The sequence below is a fragment of the Trachinotus anak genome, unplaced genomic scaffold (genome assembly GCF_046630095.1).
Source record: "Trachinotus anak isolate AG129_WGS33_773 ecotype Australia unplaced genomic scaffold, CSIRO_AGI_Tana_v1 ptg000013l, whole genome shotgun sequence".
Lineage (NCBI taxonomy): Eukaryota > Metazoa > Chordata > Actinopteri > Carangiformes > Carangidae > Trachinotus > Trachinotus anak.
The window spans coordinates 8,117,976-8,137,065 of NW_027273864.1; the positions used below are offsets into that span (position 1 = coordinate 8,117,976).

At 40.5% G+C, this 19,090-nt stretch overlaps 1 protein-coding gene across 1 annotated transcript in view; it reads right to left on the bottom strand.

Moving 5' to 3' along the window:
• Positions 1-19,090, bottom strand: part of dnah1 (dynein, axonemal, heavy chain 1) — a 32,345-nt gene that overhangs the window by 7,483 nt on the left and 5,772 nt on the right. The window contains exons 16-67 of the mRNA XM_071493798.1: positions 19,002-19,084; positions 18,698-18,839; positions 18,158-18,313; positions 17,831-18,029; positions 17,476-17,723; positions 16,273-16,485; positions 16,017-16,181; positions 15,816-15,937; positions 15,443-15,548; positions 15,164-15,343; positions 14,877-15,017; positions 14,561-14,724; positions 14,298-14,411; positions 14,014-14,202; positions 13,803-13,908; positions 13,279-13,392; positions 13,041-13,190; positions 12,649-12,735; positions 12,333-12,519; positions 12,157-12,248; positions 11,905-12,059; positions 11,619-11,796; positions 11,332-11,526; positions 11,096-11,215; positions 10,743-10,901; positions 10,519-10,617; positions 10,274-10,414; positions 9,883-10,043; positions 9,614-9,771; positions 9,197-9,370; positions 9,028-9,057; positions 8,543-8,721; positions 8,057-8,287; positions 7,570-7,766; positions 6,963-7,098; positions 6,488-6,696; positions 6,185-6,356; positions 5,051-5,242; positions 4,770-4,880; positions 4,391-4,576; positions 4,050-4,241; positions 3,684-3,851; positions 3,361-3,552; positions 2,744-2,875; positions 2,357-2,482; positions 2,146-2,265; positions 1,784-1,933; positions 1,540-1,700; positions 960-1,185; positions 602-797; positions 343-494; positions 28-224 (exon numbers count right to left, since the gene is read on the bottom strand). Coding sequence (XP_071349899.1) covers positions 28-224; positions 343-494; positions 602-797; positions 960-1,185; positions 1,540-1,700; positions 1,784-1,933; positions 2,146-2,265; positions 2,357-2,482; positions 2,744-2,875; positions 3,361-3,552; positions 3,684-3,851; positions 4,050-4,241; positions 4,391-4,576; positions 4,770-4,880; positions 5,051-5,242; positions 6,185-6,356; positions 6,488-6,696; positions 6,963-7,098; positions 7,570-7,766; positions 8,057-8,287; positions 8,543-8,721; positions 9,028-9,057; positions 9,197-9,370; positions 9,614-9,771; positions 9,883-10,043; positions 10,274-10,414; positions 10,519-10,617; positions 10,743-10,901; positions 11,096-11,215; positions 11,332-11,526; positions 11,619-11,796; positions 11,905-12,059; positions 12,157-12,248; positions 12,333-12,519; positions 12,649-12,735; positions 13,041-13,190; positions 13,279-13,392; positions 13,803-13,908; positions 14,014-14,202; positions 14,298-14,411; positions 14,561-14,724; positions 14,877-15,017; positions 15,164-15,343; positions 15,443-15,548; positions 15,816-15,937; positions 16,017-16,181; positions 16,273-16,485; positions 17,476-17,723; positions 17,831-18,029; positions 18,158-18,313; positions 18,698-18,839; positions 19,002-19,084 — 8,153 coding nt within the window. The remainder of the gene's footprint in view (positions 1-27; positions 225-342; positions 495-601; positions 798-959; positions 1,186-1,539; positions 1,701-1,783; positions 1,934-2,145; positions 2,266-2,356; positions 2,483-2,743; positions 2,876-3,360; positions 3,553-3,683; positions 3,852-4,049; positions 4,242-4,390; positions 4,577-4,769; positions 4,881-5,050; positions 5,243-6,184; positions 6,357-6,487; positions 6,697-6,962; positions 7,099-7,569; positions 7,767-8,056; positions 8,288-8,542; positions 8,722-9,027; positions 9,058-9,196; positions 9,371-9,613; positions 9,772-9,882; positions 10,044-10,273; positions 10,415-10,518; positions 10,618-10,742; positions 10,902-11,095; positions 11,216-11,331; positions 11,527-11,618; positions 11,797-11,904; positions 12,060-12,156; positions 12,249-12,332; positions 12,520-12,648; positions 12,736-13,040; positions 13,191-13,278; positions 13,393-13,802; positions 13,909-14,013; positions 14,203-14,297; positions 14,412-14,560; positions 14,725-14,876; positions 15,018-15,163; positions 15,344-15,442; positions 15,549-15,815; positions 15,938-16,016; positions 16,182-16,272; positions 16,486-17,475; positions 17,724-17,830; positions 18,030-18,157; positions 18,314-18,697; positions 18,840-19,001; positions 19,085-19,090) is intronic.

A 19,090-nucleotide genomic window follows, 5' to 3' on the forward strand; every position in this document is an offset into this window, starting at 1 on the left:
GTTGACAGAGAGATTGTCCATGCGTGCCTTTGAGGCTGGTTGCTGTCAAAAATTCTTTTGAAACCCTGCAGATGTTTGGTGAAGCTCTCTGCCAGTTTGCTGAAGTTGTCCAGAGCACTGAGGCCCAGGATGTCCTGCCAGGCCCGCTCCGGCAGCCAGCTCACTGCAGGGTTGGTCATCTCTCGGGCGGGCATCCCTCCAGATAGCAGGTAACGCCACTCAGCCTGATACAGATTCATTAAATGTACCTGGATTAACCCAACTTGTATTTGTATGAGTTTCAGAAGATTAAACAGACAAGCAAACAGTAAGTAAGAAACTGCAAACTCCCCTGCTGCTCACCATGTCAATTTTGTTCTCATTCATCATGATGCGAGTGCAGAGAAGGAAGGCGAACATGAGTTTGTTCTTCTCAAACAAACTGCGGCACACATTGCTGTACAGGCTGAAGGTGAAATATTCATTGATGTTGGCGATTCTCTTCTTCACTGTGTCTTTGAGAAACATGTCAGTGGTAGCAGAAAAATATGTTTCATATCAGGTTTCAGTGTCTTAAACCAGTTTTTCCACCTGAACAGGCGTAATTCTCAGTGTAGTCTACCTGCTCTCTCAGAATTGGCAATGCCTGCCGTGAAGATGCCAAGGAACCACTCCAGAGAGTACTGGTACATTGGGTCAACAATGGACAGATCCGATACGCAGAAGAAGAGGATCTGCGTGCGCACAGCCACTGGCACGTACTCCAGACGGGTGGCATCAATGTCTCGTTCTGTCTTTTCTGCTGCCATCACTTTGGCCTGTCAGTAAAAACAGCTTGTGTTAGTGGAAGATCCAACAAAGGAAGCTGATCAGTTTAATGACACATCTCTAAGTATCATATTCAGGGTTTGGAAGGAGATGTCTATGATTAAAAATAACAACACGAAGATAGTAAATATAAAAGCTCTCCACTGCCCGACCTTGATCTCTCCAGCTTTAATCTTGGAAGCCGCCAACATTTGGATGAGCTCCTCATTGTCCACCGGGTTTCCTTCTGTAGAGCTGAGTCGGGACAGGATCTCATCTTCAATTTCTTCCAGCTCCTGTTTCATCTGGGCATTGCTGATGATCAGTTGGTTCTTAGCCTCCTCCAGGTCTGGACGCTCCTCAGCTACCACCTGGGCCAGCAACTGGTCCTCTAGACCACTGAATACACACAAAATGCACTTTAACACAAACACTAACAGTAAGACTGAGAGTGTAGGGTTTTTTAAAACTACCTTAAGTAACATTAACTTACATTACCACTGATTACAAGGACTGACCCCTTATTATGGCACACTTACCTCTTGTAAATTTTCAATAATTATACTATTGGTGTGTTTTGGATGGAATGCAGTTAATATTTTTAACAAAATATTAAATCATATCATACAGAACAGCTGAGTATATATACTAATATACTGGATTGATGGCAGGATTGATGAAAAAACTACAAAAATTTGATCAAAGTTGTGAAATTAAAAATCATTTTTTTAATCTGTATAAGAGATGTGTTACCTGGGTGATAGGGTGAAGTTAATGAGCGTGACTTTGGTAGAGACCTCAGGAGAGTAATGTGGGTTTGGCAGCTTGGTGGTGATGTACATCTTGAAGTTTTCATGGTAGGCGATGACAGAATCACCCAGCTTCAGCACTGTGGTGCCTTGCTGCTTAAATGTCTAAGAGCCATAAATGTGAGTTAAGCAGATGCATAACAATGGCATACAAGTGATTTTTGTTTGCAATAGATATGTGTATTCACCTGTTGCAACAGGACAGGCTCTAGAGCAGGATCTAGCTCCTCTGCTACATTCTCCAAAAGGCAGGGTTTACCAAAGCAAATGGCGTTTTCAAGACTGCGTAGGAAGTCCTGGTCACTGAGCTTCATAACCTCCAACCTATTGTCCTGCTCCTGCGTGACAACAGGAAGCAAACACAACTGCAGATACTGGCTTTCTAAGAAAGTTGTGGGTGGGACTGAACTGGTGAACAAAAGATATTTTTAAACTATACATGTGATGTGAAGAAATAGATCTCAATCTTGATATTGCTACTTTTTTCATCTTTTATCTGAGTGGTACCTTCTGCCTCTGTGGTCTGAGCATAACACAGAAGCCACCTTACCATTTTTTTGATCCACGTGTTGGCTTGTCCTTGAGGATCAATGAACAGAGCCCAGCGCAGAGAGTACTGAGCAATCACACCATTCTCCACTGAAAGGTTATCCTTGGGCAAACCTGATATCTATGCACGAAGCAATGACAAAGTATGATGACATTAAGTATGATGACTACGTTAATTTAAGTCTAAAAGTGTACATGAAACTTGGTCTGACCTGCCAGGAGTGGATCTTCACTGGATCTCCGAGGGTGCTGATCAGGTTGGGTTCATCAGTGTGTGGAACACTTAGCTCTTTGAAACAATGCAACCATTCCTGTGCCATGGCTGCCCTGTACTCCCCCTTAACACAAAAACAATGAACCTCTGTGTAAATTATTCCATAATGCTACACTAAAATTATGATACTAATATTTTCAATTATACTAAACAATTATGTTCAAATTTTATGATTGTAATAATAAAATTGCAGCTTTCCACTAGGAAAATATCATAATACTGAATCTTCAAAATGCAGCTGATTGTGACAGGAATGCAAATGTAGCATATGATGGGTAATGCAACTTTTCACAACCACACACTCACTAAGTTACAACCCACTTACAGTGAAGGGCCCCAGGTATGCTACATATCCTGCAGATAGAAGCACGTCGCCTGTTACATTATTAACCATGTCATCCAGATGTTGCACCGTTTCCTTCCAGCGCACTTTTTCATCTGCCAGTCCGCCTATAAGCTGGAGAAAAATCAATGCATCATCATGACCTAACTATCAATATTAAAGCAGGTAAATATATTGCGATTAAATGAAAATGAGAATCGGTATTCTTATACAGCACTATTGGACTGCATTTTCTTTGGCTTTGCCTTTTGAGAGAAGATACTGTCTGTTACAGTATATCTTCATATTTGTTTCTTGTTATCTCATTAGTTTATATATATATATATATATATATATATATATATATATATATATATATATATATATATATATATATATATGTCTGTGTGTGTGTGTGTGTGTGTACAACCTTTGCATTATGGGTTTTCCACATACATTAAGCACCCTGGTTTGGGATAACATACTGTATATAGATTGAAACTTTGTTTTGCTATGTGTATATTTTTTGCTTATTTGTACCCTGTTCCTAACCACCTCTCTGGTCTGCTGTAATACTTAATTTCCCTCCTTCCCTGTTTTATCTTATCCCTCCTTCTGACCTTGTCTGCTCGGACAAGGCGAGCCTCACACAGTTGATACTTGTTGTCCAGCTCGTCTTTCTTAGCAAGACAGTCCTGGTACTTGGCCTGTAAAGTTGCAATGCCACCCTCCACTGCTGCCAGCTTTTTGTTGGCATCATCCAGGATGCACTGGGTTGCTGCTAAGTCCTCCTGGGCTTCCTGCAGAGCTTTCTGTACAAAAACTTACATTTTTAATGTTTAGATGACACTGTTAAGTGAAGAGACTTAATTTTATATACATTAGTGTCACAAAATATCTTAAACAATTAACCAAGACAATGGCTCAAACAAGGATTTTTTACCCTTTTAGGTTCCACAGCCCTGGCCACAAAGTGATAGACATACATGGCTCGCACCCACTGGCAAATGGAGGTACAAGCTTTTGAAATCTTTGCGATAGAGTCTGGCTGGAATTCTTCATTATCTATGTAGGGCTGAATTAAATTGATCACACTGTCTGGGATGTTGTCCTGCAAAAATAGTTAGGGTCACAAAAAGCTGCTTTTAATACATCTCACGGATTTCAAACAGGAAATGACCAAATCAGCATCAAACCCTGAAACTGAAATAAAAAAAGGTAATAATCATGTTCTGGAAGGACTATGACAACATATGCTATATATACAACAACATACCAATACTGTAAATCCATTAGATATGTGCTTTACCTTATCGTACTTGAATAAACTCTCCAGAAACTTGCCAGGGTCCTGTAAAAGACCCTTTCCACCTTCCCAGTAGTCGTTGATCTTGGTGCCAGGCTTTTCTCCAGGTATCTTTTTGGGTTTGATGCCCTTCATAATACACACCGCCTCAATAACCAGCTTTACCCCGTGAGGTGGTCGCTGCATTGCTCGCACCTGTGAAAAATATTTGGTCCCAATTCAACAGGAGTCATTAAAATGACAAAAACATCATTCAGGAGGTTGTATTCAATGATAATATATAATATACACAATGCATTAGTTTTTGAAGACTATCTTGACCAATCATCATCACAATCCCCGACCTCAGTGACATCATTCTTATTGAGAGACTTGAGGCTGGTGAGCGCAGCATCCAGGGCTGGCAGAGCCTCGTCCAAGTCTTTCTGGGCATCTGCTGCGATGGCCCCTGCGTAACGGGCTTTCTCTGAAGCTTTAGCTTCCTCTGCCTGCACTGACTTTCGGGTCTCCTCTGCAACCACTGTGTCTTTCTGTCAACATAAAATATACAGCACACTCAAAATCTACAGGATACACATATGAATATGCATTTTAGTGAACCAAAGCATCAATTTAAACATTTGTTTATGGACAGAAGGATACAATATGTAATGTCAATGCCAGGAGAATTCTGAAAAGGTATAAGCTATTTGTGTTGCTTGAACTCTATTAATATTTCCTTACTTTGATGGTCTCCATGGTGACTTCAGTGTCTCTAGCAGCCTCCTCCAAAAGGGGTCTCATTGTCTCCAGCTCATCTTGCATTTTATTCACATTCTCTGCTGTGCTAAGAAGCTACAAGACCACAGTATAGCGTCATTACATAAAAGTAAATATTAATATGGGTACATTTTACAAATACTATTATACTATTATACTATTAAACATCCATAACCACACAAGTGAGGAGAGATAACTAAGTAACCTAAGAGTTTTTATCATGATTTTTCCTCCCACTGCCTTGCCTTGTCCAGACCAGTCTTCATGCGCTGACGAGCAGCACACAGTTCTTGCTTCTTGCGTCCAGTGAGATCTGAGAAGATTTTGAGAAATTCCAGGTAGCTCTTGGGTGTGACATAGTTGTAACGTGAAAGCTCAGCCAGGTACTGTTCACACTTCCTGGCTACCATCTGGTGGATCTTTACACACATTACTGTCTGGAGAAGGAAATCAACAAAGGAGAGACTGTGCTTAATGAAACGTTACTTCTGTATTCTGTTTATTTAACCAAGGTTTTATAAAATGCAGAGACTTAAACATTTCTGAAGCACCTTTCACCTTAACTCTTGTCAATCCCTCTTAAACTGTTGTCACATTTGTTTTATTGTTGCATGTTAATACAGTGAAAACTTCTCAAATTACTCTACACATTTAAATGAATGCACATTAAAATGAATGTGTCGCTGAAATGTGTCGCAGAGGCTACCTTGTTCCAGCAATCCTTAGACTTTATCCCATCAGTTTACTTCCTTTCCAAACAATGCATTTCCCTCTCTTATGTCTGAAACGTTTTCTCTATTCATAAGTCATTTAACCAGTCTGTTTTCTTGTAACCAGTCTTGAATCATAAATTGCCTGACAAATGTATACACAACACATGTGCTTCATCACATTGTTGTCTTTCAGTGAATTGTCATCTAGCTGGCTAGGAACCAGGGCTCAGAGCCTATGTTTAAGTACTCACCTACATTAATTCATATATTATGTTTGAGCCAGTGGTGCGTTGTAGACCAATATTTTCTTATTGTAAGAGATATGATACAGAGACAGATCCTTTCCAAATATGAGCTCAATATGACCAATTAGCTAGTGGGACAGGAAACTGTGAAAAATGAGTCTGTCTCCAAGTTACTGTACAGAGATTCTACATCATGTAACATTTAACCTTTTGACACATTCAGTCAGTTTGTTTCTACATATTGTTATTTTAATTTTGGATATTTGACAATATGTAGTACTTTTTGTTTTAGAAATATTATTCTAAAAGCTTCATATAAATGAAGAGTGACACAACTGACACACACACACTGACACACACACACACACTCACACACATTCACACACATTCACACACACACAAACACACACAGAATCCTCACCAGTCCCCTCAAAGCCATGGGGCTGGCTTCTGGCAGAGGCAGCTCATTAAGAAACGATGTGGCCACAGCCTCCAGAGCCTCTTCTGGCCAGGCACTGAACCAGTCTATGGTGCAGCATGTCACCAGTGAGGGAAACTGCCGCAGCCGTGCACGAAACACCTCACCAATAGGACTGCAGAAGACAAGATGGAATATGAGAAGTACAAAAGTATGAGCAATGGTAAATCAGAGATGGAGGATAAACTTTATCCATTTATTTTTTATTTTCAATCATTCAGTAAAAAAAAGTTTGCAGCTACAAACCTCATGCAGAGCACATTGTGGATGTTGCTGCGGACCCTCCTAATGTAGGCAGCCATGAGGTTGGTTTTAGTTGGCTGCTGCCCCAGGTCTAGCACCACTGGCGTCATTGCTGCCAGGATGCGCTCCTGCTCGTCTCTTGCATACAGGTTGGGAACATCACCAGAGTTCAAAATGTTGTTGATATCCTCCAGGAATGACTCATTCTTAATCTGGGAGATTAACACAAATGTAATGTAATGGCACCTTGTCTTGTACAGATACAAGGCCATATATATTTAGGATCATTCGATCCACATTTCAAACATTTTGTTTATGCTATACATTAAACTGATTTAAAATAAAGCCAACAGAACAGCAGGATACCTAACAAGCACCTATCCATCACAGCACATACTGCACTAAAAATATGTATAGTAGTGATGCTGTTATTACCACAAATACATGCAGCAGGTGGTAAGAAAGTGCTACCGTTTACCTGTGTGTCTACAAAGAGGAAGGTCATCTGCTGGTTCTGAAGACCAGCCTTCATCATGATGCTTTTAATGTCTTCCCTCCACTCTGTTTGACCGTAGTTCTTCGACAATTCAATCTGGAAACACTCATATTCTGACCTGAATGTAGAAAAACACATTGTGAGGACTGGACCACAACATCATTAAATATATACTGTTGTTTTTGCATGTTTTAGCACATTAACAGTAAAATCCTGTATATCTTTCTGTTGAGCACTTTTCAAAGCCTTTTCAAATGTTCAAAAGAATAGCACCTTGTACCCACACTATCACATCAGAATAATGCAACTTTGACATAAAATGAAGGAAACAACATGTTGACAGTAATTAATGTAACTGAAAAGAATGGAAGCAAACAGCTGCCTGTAAATTAGCGTGTCAATCCAAAATCTCCCTGAAGGCTTTGGAAAAAAGGTCAGCACTAATTTATAGGATAAAAACATGCAAAAAGTACAATCCTTTAACAAGCCAAATAACTGAAGAAAAAAAATTCTGATTTATGAAAAATTTTGTGTTAGCCTGCTTGCATAAGAGTGTCATGTCCTTAACAGCAGGGAGTCAGAGTCTCACATATGTGATGCGAGCTTGGTGAGTGACTGGCGCCCACTGCCACCCACTCCAAGCAGCAGGGCATTGCCGAGGGGCTGGCGAAGGATGCGGTTAATACGGCAAACATGTTCAATGGCATCCATGAAGAGCACCAGCTTCATCTCGGTGGTACTGAACTGGTTGTAGTCATCCATGTACTCCTCCATCACTTGTACTAACTGGATAAAATAAGGAAATGCTATATAATTCTGAGGTAGAGGATCAACAACCATATCATTACAGAATGTGCCATACAAGGCACACTTTGGGGAGTATACAGTCACATAATCAGATGAAACAAGTATTCCATTATATTATACAAATTATTAATTCATTACGGAATCGGAATTATGGATTTCTAACACATTTTTGAAGGAAAATGACAGACCTGTCTGTCAGCCAACTGGTTTGCGGCGGCAACAGCAAAACACACTAACATATTTCCAACATAGGTCATGGCTCCACTCACCTTTTCTTTGTCTTCTATGAGTGTGTAGACTTTGTGGTCAGCTCCAGGAATCATGAAATCTCCATACAGAAGAGGTTGAAAAGGCACAACCTCTTCAAAGCAGCAGTCAAACTCATGAATGCAATCCTTCAGGAGACTGTTGAACCAGTCTCTGTCCTCAGCACACACCAGGCGGTCCTGGAAAATCCGGCAGCTTTCGTGGTACCACAGCCGCAGCAGCTGCAATTTGTCCTAAAAACACCAAAGTAATTAAAGTTTTGCAAAGGGGATTATGAGAGAAACAAAAACCCTTTTCAGCCTTTTCTCCGCTCATCAAATCTTCGTCATACATCATTATTACAGGGATGCATAAAATGTTGTTTCAGAATGTACGATACACTGGTTATTACACTGGTTATTTCTAATGGATCAAGTTACTAAACCCAAATGAGATATTCTTACAATCTGTGGTAATGTGGTTATTTCGCATGAATTACATCTGACTACCTCTGTCATGCCAGCCTCAGCCATGAGGATGCCCTGGAAGACCTTGGAGAGGTCTCTCAGGTTGAAGGTGTAATGGGACTTGGATGGAGTTGGGAGAAGCTGGGAGGTAATGGTATTATAGATTCGGATAGTGGCGTCCACAAGAGACTCATTCAGCGGCTGGATTGCTGGCACAGGTTCTAATGAGAAACAGCAGGATGGAAGAGAGAAGTGATAACACTAAAACATGAAATTCATTTGAAACTCTAATTACAGACTTTCACATATTTACAGACTTTGTTTAACATTTTTGTTTTTAAATTTGACCTGTAAATATGCTGTATGAATAAAATGACTTGAAATGACAAGCATTCAAACCACTTGTCATTTATATCACACATGCTTAGAGAGCTCAGCTTAGAGTATTAAATAACATTTCATATGCATTTGTACTATATTTATACTGCACTCCGTATCTGCTTCCTATCACTGTGTCCCAAACTTACTGCCTGGTTCCTTTTTACTCATATTTCCATCTGAAAAAAAAACCAAAGATTTAGTTAGAAACTGGAATTACTTTTTTCAGAAGCTAATTTAAGTGTTTTCTACCCTACAACAACTCTCCTGTCTTTAACATATGGCCTCAAATTAAACACATTAGCAGCACTGACTCACCCATCCAGCTGCCTAAAATAGTGGAGAAAATCTTCTTCTTGCTGGCATCTTCCATTTCAGTGAAGGACAGGAAGTTGAAGTGGCGTGTGAAGCGCTGGGTGACAGGATTACGGCCTCCACCCGGAGGTCCCATGGCACAGGCAAAGTTGATGTCCACCAAGTGCATGAAAGTACCTGTGGAGTAAGGACAGGAAAAACAAAGAAGAAGCTCAATCTGATGGAATATTCACATTTCAGATCCAAAAGAAACGAACACAAATCTTAGTTATAAAACATAAACAATTAATATTGTAATCATGGTAACACATGATGCAACAGTGTATGATTACTACAAAAAAAACTTAAAGGTAATTTAAAAGGTAACTTAATTATTTTTTCTAATTAACATGACAGAAAACAAAATATACATGTTCTAACCTATCTGCTTCCTGTCATACCAGCCTCCATGGTCCATCCACTGCCGCAGCAGTTCAATAGGAGGCTGAGCACCGTAGGTCTCCAACATTGGCATGTTTAGATCATCAATGAAGAAGATAAAATGCTTCCCTATTGGAGGCCCAAACACACCCTTCCGTCTGACACACAGGTACATGCATCAATCAAATGGTGAGTCACAAATACATTGTTGCTTTGTATGTAATATGTAGTTGGATGGACAATTATTTATGATAGTAAAGGAGTCATACCTTTTGTCTAGTTTACTGTCAATGTAATCTTGAGTCTGGTTGGCTGAGGTGCGGGCAGAGAATATGAGGAAGTGTGTGATGTATTCAGCAGGCATGTTCTTCAGCAGCTTGTCTGACAAGGTCAGGGTCTTTCCTGTGCCAGTTGGTCCAATGCAGAGCACCTGGATCACAAGCACATACAAATAAAAAACTAGTTTATGGTGCCTTTCAAGAAAATGAAAGCATTTCAATGGACCAGCATTTATTATTGGATACTATACAAGTGTTTCAATATAAAATGTTCACAGTTTAGACTAACAGGTGATATACTTTTTTTACCTTTTTTTAATCTTTTTTTTTTAAAGCATTTCTAGACAGATATGGGAATATGAACTACAATCAAAGTACTCACAAGTTTCTTATTAGTTAAAAGCATGTCCATGAGGAAAGACATTCTCACTGTGTCAGCAATGGGAATGATGATGTCAGAAAAATTTGTCTCTGGGGTGATTACAACACTCTTTGCGTATTTCATCCAGCTCACCCACTGGACCTAGAGTACAGGCAAAAAGATGAATGGATCAATAGAAAAAATGTATTTCATATTCTTAGCTGCTGTCCATACATAATCTGTATGCTTAAGCATCATCTGTTTACTTTTCTTTCCTCATCTTCGTCGTCATCCTCCAAGTTAATCCCTGGATCATCAAGCCTGTAATCATATACCAGGCCCTCCTCTGGAAAACATAATTTAATCTGACGGACAAATACGTTCATGTTAATTAAAATATACCTTTGTTAGGAAATAATCCAGCAATTAATACTTATTACATTTGAAAAAACTTGCAATTGGATTGCTAAAGTAGAGATTGTGATCTGACCTTCTCCTCTGCCATCTTGTTCTTGAGCCAGGCACTGAAGCGCTGGCAGCTGGCTGCATCCCCTGTGGCTCCTACACTCCACACCAGAGAAAAAAAAAACCAGGGCTCAATGAGCTCGTTAAGACGGTCCAGTTTCTTCTGAGATGGTGGCTTTTCATCCTACAAGACAATAAAGGATCGGTGAGTCAACACAATCAACACAACACTATCGAGCACATAGAACAAGAGATACTTAGCATAGGACACAGAGCGGACACTTCTACGAGTTTTCTTGTTTGTTCAAACTGCATATTTGCACAGAAATCAATATTCCTTTATTGTAGATTATTCTGACACGGCAAAACTACACACACCTCTTTGAAGTCAAAGGGACTGAAGAAGCAATCCATTAGCTTAAGCAGGCTACAGGCAAGGGCACTGTCTAGGGATGTGATGACTTCCTTTACTGATGTGCGGACAAATGTGATGGAGTCCTGTGCAGAAAAATAAAAAAGAAAGCAGTAAATTGTTTATCCCATCACAATCTATGATAATGAAAACAACTTTAAGATTCCCTGCTGGTCTCTCTCAGTTAGACCTTCCCTCTCACCTGAAGGAATCTGGCAAACAGGGAGTTGAGCTGCTCTGTGTATGGTTTCAAGACTTCAGGGATCTGCTTCAGCCAGCACTCAGTAAAAGGGGTGAGGCCTAAAATACTGGGCTCCAGGTAGACCATACCACAGCGAGAGACTGTGGCTGGGGAAGCCACCGCCAAGTCCTGCACTTCAAACATCATGGTCATCACCTGCAGGAGGAAGACACAAAACATCTGAATGCACATGGGACAGAAGGCAACACACCAACTGAAAATCCAAGACTTTAAAAACTTAACCTTACATCAGTGAGCTTAATTATTTCCCCAGAGCTGAGGCACAATTTTTTGTTGTCATCCAGCACAGTGTTCATGTTCTCAATCCACACCGCATCCACTGGCCCATCAAACATATACCACTTTTTCTCTTTGTCCATAGATACTGCTCCACCACGTATAAGAGATGAGAAAATACCATCTGTCCTACAGGGGTGCAGAAAAGGACAAAGTAAGTCTGTACAATAATGATAATAATAATGTCTGTGCGTTTTTATTTGTTCTGTAGTTTATCTAGAACACAGCATTTCTTACCACTCATGTGTGAGCAAGTCATACTCCCCGTAGAGCTGACCCATGGTGATAGATTTGGGGTTGAGGACATATATCTGAACTGGTTCATACACACCACCACTCATAGAGGGCTGGCCCTTCAGAGCTGTTATTGCTGCACCTAGGATCTCATAACACTAAAACATGCAGCAGCAATACTTAGATACAAAATCAAAATCCTTACCGACATGTACATAAAACCGTAAACACTATAGCAACACGTGAAAGACTAACCTTGGTTTTACCAGATCCTGAAGGTCCCACCAACATCAGGCCATGTCTCACCACAGTAGTCTCATACAGCTGAATACATTTACTAATAAACCCTGCAATCACCACAATACTGTCATCTACTAATTCTGTTAATACAGGTAACAGCATATCTGAAAAGAAACACTAGGAACACCAACCATCCACATCTTTGAGATTCTTCTTGATGCAGACATTCCGCATTGACTTTTCGAGTGTGCCGTAGTTGATTGGCTCCTGTTTTGTGTTAGGGAAAAGATCAGACACAATACCATTGAAGAGCTTCAGGTCGTCCTGTAAAAACTTAGGTACACTGACGTCTTGAATGGCCCGCAGACAGATCAGCTCCTGGGAGACAGTGAGATTGGAGAGGAATAAGATAATAATTGGACAAGCAGAGTTTTTCAAATGCTATTCAATAAGTGCGTCATGTTTTCCGATACTTTACTTCCATCAACAACAAGAGGCATTTCTAACCTCATTCATGTGAGGATTTTCTCTCTTTAGGTTCCCAGCAGCTGAAATCACAGTCTTCACAGCTCTCATACCAAAATCATAATGATCCTTCAGATAAACAAGAGCAAAAGCCAACACATCTTTATATCTTTGTTATTTTTATATATACACAAACATTTGTTGCCAGTTATTTTTTGCTATATGTCATTACACTCTGTACGTTATAGTAACTATGTGTTGTATGACCATATTTTATAGTCAAATAGAGTAAAAAAGGTTTAAAAAGTATTGTCTGTCACAATTATCACATACACCTACTTTCATGGACCAATATTGCATTTTTTTGGCAGGCAGAAAAGTATATGGAGATTAAACTAATTCAAATTCTGTTATCATCTGGATCTTTACAGCACCTGAGAGCTGAGCTGTTCAGAGGAGAGCTTGAAAGTGGTGGTGATCTTCTTGGAGAGGACTTTGGCATCACTAAAGCCAAACGAGTACAAAGAGATCTCAGCTATCATTGCATAGTCAGGGACCATCATGGCCACAGGACGGAACAGGGCCTGTAAAAGATAAAATCTCATTTGTTGAACCCCATCTGCTTATCATCAGTGTTATACAGTTATTTAAGATTCAATTATCATTTCAAACCTTAAGATTGTCCGGCAGTTCTGTGCGACCAGCGTAACCAGGATTCATAGTGATGAATACAGCACAAGAAGGGACAAGAGGGATCTCTGACCCCTCAAACACAAACCGCTCTGCCTGAAAGAACATGCACAAAATTGTTTTAGAGAAACCAAGGACTGCCACTTTTCAGTATGTAGTTATAGAAATACAACCATGTGTGATGCTTCAGATATATGTGAAGTGCTCATTTATTAGGAACTGTGTTGGTTTTTACATTACACCGTACAGACTGCTTCCATGTCTGTATAATGAACCCAGGAGATGTTTATTCAACAATATACTTTACTCAAATGTATGAAATATGCAAAACCTACTTCAGCATAACATCTTAGTTCTTTCTTGAAATGCAAAAGAAAAACACTGTGTATTCACACAAAATATAAACTCTGTAATTATGCACTTATGTACTTGCAACACTGAAGTAAAGTAGGAGGTTAAGTACTGTGGGTGCCACAGAGTGAATTTCTAACGAATCAGTTTCTCACCCTTTGTTGTTGGGCCTTTTGTATAGTGGTGATTTGTTGTGCCACTACAGACAGCACCTCCACATCAATACGATTGAACTCATCAAAGCATGCCCAAGCACCAGAGCTGCAGAATGGAACACAGAGAAGAAATCCCACAAGAATATGATTGATTGCAGAATTTAATAGTAAAACAGACAATCGATTACACTTCAAGGTAACTGCTTCTCACCTGGCAAGTCCTTTGAGGAACTTGCCCATAGCAATGAAGTCCAGCTGGTCAGAGCAATTGAACACCACAGTCTGGATAGCAAGAGCCTTTCCCAGGTCTTTCGTGGTTTCTGTCTTTCCTGTCCCTGCTGGACCTGCAGGAGCTCCTCCAAACTTCAGATGTAGCGCTCCTGTCAGGGTCAGGTAGCATCTGAGAGACCAAGAAAGCAGTATGTTCAAAGGAGTTCATGGCATTCGGTCAGATGCCAGAGTGGACAACATAATTCCTGAGAGCTAGGTGTCTACCTATCAGTGAGCGGAGTGATGACCAGGCGTCCAGAGTTACCAAGGTACTCATATCCATACAAGAACTCTGCATTTACAGCACGGATGTACAAGTCATCTTTTGCCCAGTAGTACCTACAAACAATCGGTATGTCACTCATTTCTGCACACACAATATTTAAGAATGATAATATGCAGTGAACTCCAAGGTCAGGATTAGTGACAGAAGTAACAGTGACAGGAGTAAGAAGACAAAAAAAACTGAACAAAAACAAACAGATAACCTGAGCTGGCTGATCCATTCAAAGTCATTGATGCTTGAGACCTCCTGCTCCACCAGCTTGGCTGCTACATCCTTAGCATGGACCTCTATGACGATGAGGGCTGACAGCACAGCTCGCTGCATCTTAGAGAGATCTTGTCTCACCAGCTGCACCAAGTCACCGAGCTGCAAAAATGAAAAGCAAAATGTTAAACATATTCTCAAATGTACAAACTGTTCAATGTGAGAAATAAATAGTTAAAGTTCGGTTTCATTAGTTTTGGGATATTTAATATTATTTGGTTTTAATAGTCAGCAGTTTAATACCAAATCCACACCTGTGTCTGTAGTTGGGGGTAAAGGCGGTTGGCCAAGTCTCCCAGCTCCAAAGCCTCAGACACCTCAGCAGTCCAGAAGACCTGACAGCCAGCTATCACCACTTGACCTGGCCACAATAACACCCACTCTACACGAGGATGCTGATGGATTGAGGACACACAAAGAACTTACAAAAGCTGGACACTCTAAAAATGGCTCAACTTGAAATAAAAAAAAAAACAAACAAACAATCTATACAAGAGTAGAAAACACATCAACCACCAAACTGAAAGTCAAGATCACAGACCTCAGGGTAGACTTTGAGTGAGCGGTCAATGTTATCCCTCAACGTGGCTTTCATAGACTTCTCCACATCCCTCAGCCAGTCCTCCACATTTCCAGTTGGCCACACTGGCAGAAACAGCTTCACTTCCTCCTCTTCTCCAGAGTACATATGTGTGATCTGTAGGTCTGACTGGAATTGAAGCTGAGAACCAACAGATGTCTCAGTCATGCAGTATGCATGTTGTGTTTCCATTAGTCTATAAACAGAGCAATTGTAAAAGAATAACCAGGCAAAACAAACCTGTGCAATGTTCTCGAAACATTTGCGCAAGTGTGGTTGAACCGCTGTGGGATCTTTGGTTTGAGAGAGAATCTCCAGGAGCTCATCATCTGACAGAAAGTAAAACCTACAAACAAATATTCACAGTATATTACATCACTATATGATATAGTGTGTGCATGTTTCAAGATTTATGTTTGTTTTTTCTCATTGTATCGTATAGCCGCCAATGGGAGTTTGTTTAGCCATTCACTGATAGTTACGGGTGAACAAGTGTGAGAAAGTGACTCATTAGTGAACTTTGTGGGTAATCAAAAGACTGAAAAATCTGTTATTAATACAATAAGAAACTGAACGCTATAAGTGTTTTCAGGACACTTTCACTCTGGCTTACCTGGGGAAGGAGCTTCGTTTTGTCTCCAAGTACTCACTGAGACCCTTCTGCACTTGTTCCAAAAGTGTGTTGCAGTTCTTAAGTTTCTCCAGTAGATGAGCATCTGGACACAGCTTAATCACCTTCAAGAATTGAACAATTGAGCATCATTATTATATGTTCTAAACTGTGTCCTTTAATATTAAGTATGAAGGTTCTAACCATTCGATTATTAAAGGCACTTTGCATGACTCTTTTCCATATTTTGTCCATGCACTGGTATCTTTTTCCTGCCACAGACAGCTGCTGGTTGATGTCATCAGAGCTGAAGATGGGCTCCAGGTAGAGCCAGGAGCGCTGGCATGTCAGCCACTCCTCCAGCACATCCTGCAAGCACCAGAAGAGGGCAGTAGCACGACAGAGAACAACATAAGATATTGCATGATAATGTTGAATGTGTGTTTGCATGTGTGTGTACTTGGATCATTCTGAGCTTGCTCTCCCAAGTGTTGATGCGGCTCTCAAAGGCTTTCTTGAATGGAGAAGAGGTCATGCTCTGAACCATGACAATGTGGTCATCCAGCAACTGGGATGCTTCATCTGGGCTCTTCAGGATGTAGGTGCCTGTCTCCTTGTAGGGCAGCACATCAAAAACCACTGTCGCCCACTCTTGCTCCATCTTTTCCAGCGCCTGGGGGAGAAGGTGTGAAAAAAAGGTAGCAGCCACCAGTTGTATGGGAGGTATTCACACAATGACACGGTATCAGCAAGCAAAGTTAAGTCGAGTTGCAGTGAACTAAAAATAAAAAACTCAGTCACCTTGCTTCAGTTTCATCATTTTGTAGGACTAACACCACTCAAGTGCTCCTATTGCGAAAACTGCATTTAAACGTCTACATTTTGTCCATGCAGAGATAAAAATAAGGGCAGATGCTGTATGCACCCAGGTATCTGTACCAAAAAATGCTATTTGCACCCAGGGTGAATAGTGAACAATGCTATCCACATGTGTCTATTTACACCCAGGTTTTAGGCTCTCCTGAACCACTTCAGTGAGTCACTGGGAGAAGTTCTGGCAGACAGGCTTTCAAACATGTGGGTCTATTTTAAACTTTTAGAGTCTATTTTAAGCCAAAACCTGATCTTTTCCTAAACCTAACCATGTAGTTTTGTTTCCTAAACCTAACCTAACTGCAACTGAAAACTTAATCTAATAATAAAAAAATATAAGTCAATTAAGTCAAAAAATGAGTAAATATCAACTTCATCCACTACAACCTCCTCCCTATGCAGACTTTATTGCTCTTAAAATGATTTCACCTGACTTCCTAAAGCCTTTCTGCTAGAAAGCAGCATTTAATAGGTGCCTGACAGCGGCTGACATTTAGTACGCCACTCAGTGTATAGCACACATTCAAAGACGCACTGCAACAATTTACAGTGTCCTAAGAGCCTTTTTTAACAGCAAAAAAAGGGGCTTAGGAAGCTGTTCCATAGAGGTGTAAATGGCTGAAAAGCTACCATGTGACAACAGTCACCCAAGTGCAAATACAAACAAAAATAAGCTGCCCAAATCCTGTCCAAACTTTCTACAGCAACACTCTATTGATCACAAACCCTATACAAAACACAACTGAACACCTCATACAACATGGCATGAGCGACTGTGGTTCAAAGGTACCTGCTCAATGGTGTACTCTTTCCTAGCCACCTCAGCCACATGAACTATGTCATCCATGTGGTTCTGCAGGCCAAGCTCCAGGCAGAAGGTCAGATTTGCTTTTGGTCCGACTTTCATCTGAATGCGTTCAGAAAGCATCTCCCAGTGGTGGTTCCTCATCCCCGGGTTCCTCAGACCCTGAATCAGAGGGATGTAAGGAAGGAAGTCCTCAATCTTGCTCTGGATTACAGTTGCCACCATCTGGCAGTCTGGTGTCATGTAAGACAAAGAGAGAAAAACAAGAAAAAACTGGTCAGCCACAACAAACAAACAAACACACTACTTTGTCTGGTTTGAATGGTGATGTGATACCTACCAGGAATGTCCTTAAACTGTTTATTACATTTGTGCAGGGCCTTGTGGGCATCTGTGACATTGCGCTCAAGCTGCTCAGGGTCAATGGAAGATAGTGGATAATTGAGCCAGCTCTCATGCCAATTTAGCCAATCAGAGGTGGTGGTCCATAAGTCTTTAAAAGGCTGGAAGACCTTAACCAGCTTCTGCAGACGATCATACTGTAATATATATTTTTAATTGTCAGAAAAAGCATGGCAAATTTATATTCTCTTTCATTTTTTGGACCATCTGAAATGACAAAATGTATGTAAAAATACTTTCACTTGATGCACTCTCTTTCACTTACGTTTGTGACAGGAATACCAAACAGACGTTCCCTGGTGTTGTAGGTTTGGGCCATAGTCTGGCTTTCCCTAAGTTGCTTGCTTGTACGCTTCATCTCATTGGCCATCTCATGGGCATGATCAATGTCTGCACGGGTCGTAAACCCAGCAACCAGCATCTACAAACACAGTTATGGTGATTTATAACCACATAAAATTATCTTACCTTAAAGAAACTAAACAAATAATTTCTAACATGAGAACTTAACAAACTAAGTCCCGTCTAAAGTACATGATTTTTTAGATTAATGACACAAGTTAAAGGACAACAGTATACTAGAAAACCACTGATAAGTCATTATGAATAATCACAGGTCCAGCTCCAGACATACCCTGTGATGTCAGGAACATTTCAGGAATGATGTCAGGAACATTTCTGAAAATGTTATCTGAAAATCATCTGGAACCCATCTGGAAGTAGTTCTGTCAATAGTGGGCACCTGGCCTTAGTGGACACTGCAGTAAGTAGTTATTAAACAAAGACCCTAGTTGTCTCAGCTGACCTGTAGAGAGTCTAGGTGATCCTCAAAGTAGTTCTGATCAGCTAGCAGGACCTTGCGGAAGTGTGCCTCATCCTCCACAAGCTGGATGGCTGCTGCTTCCATCTGGCTGATTATCCTCTGAGGCCATCCAATAGCTGTCCACCTGCATAGACACCATAACAATCAGTATACAAACTCCTCAGTTTCATCTATTCACTCTAACCACTCTGAAACCATCCAATCACTCTTAATCCCACATTAAAACACATTCAAGAAATTTTCATATAAATGCTTTTTTTAATTTGCATGATGAGCATGCACTTACTTTTTATTAAAATCCTCATCTGACAGACAGTAGTGAAATTCTTCTATTATCTCATAGTCTGACAGGGTTTTGCCAATAAGTTCCTTTTA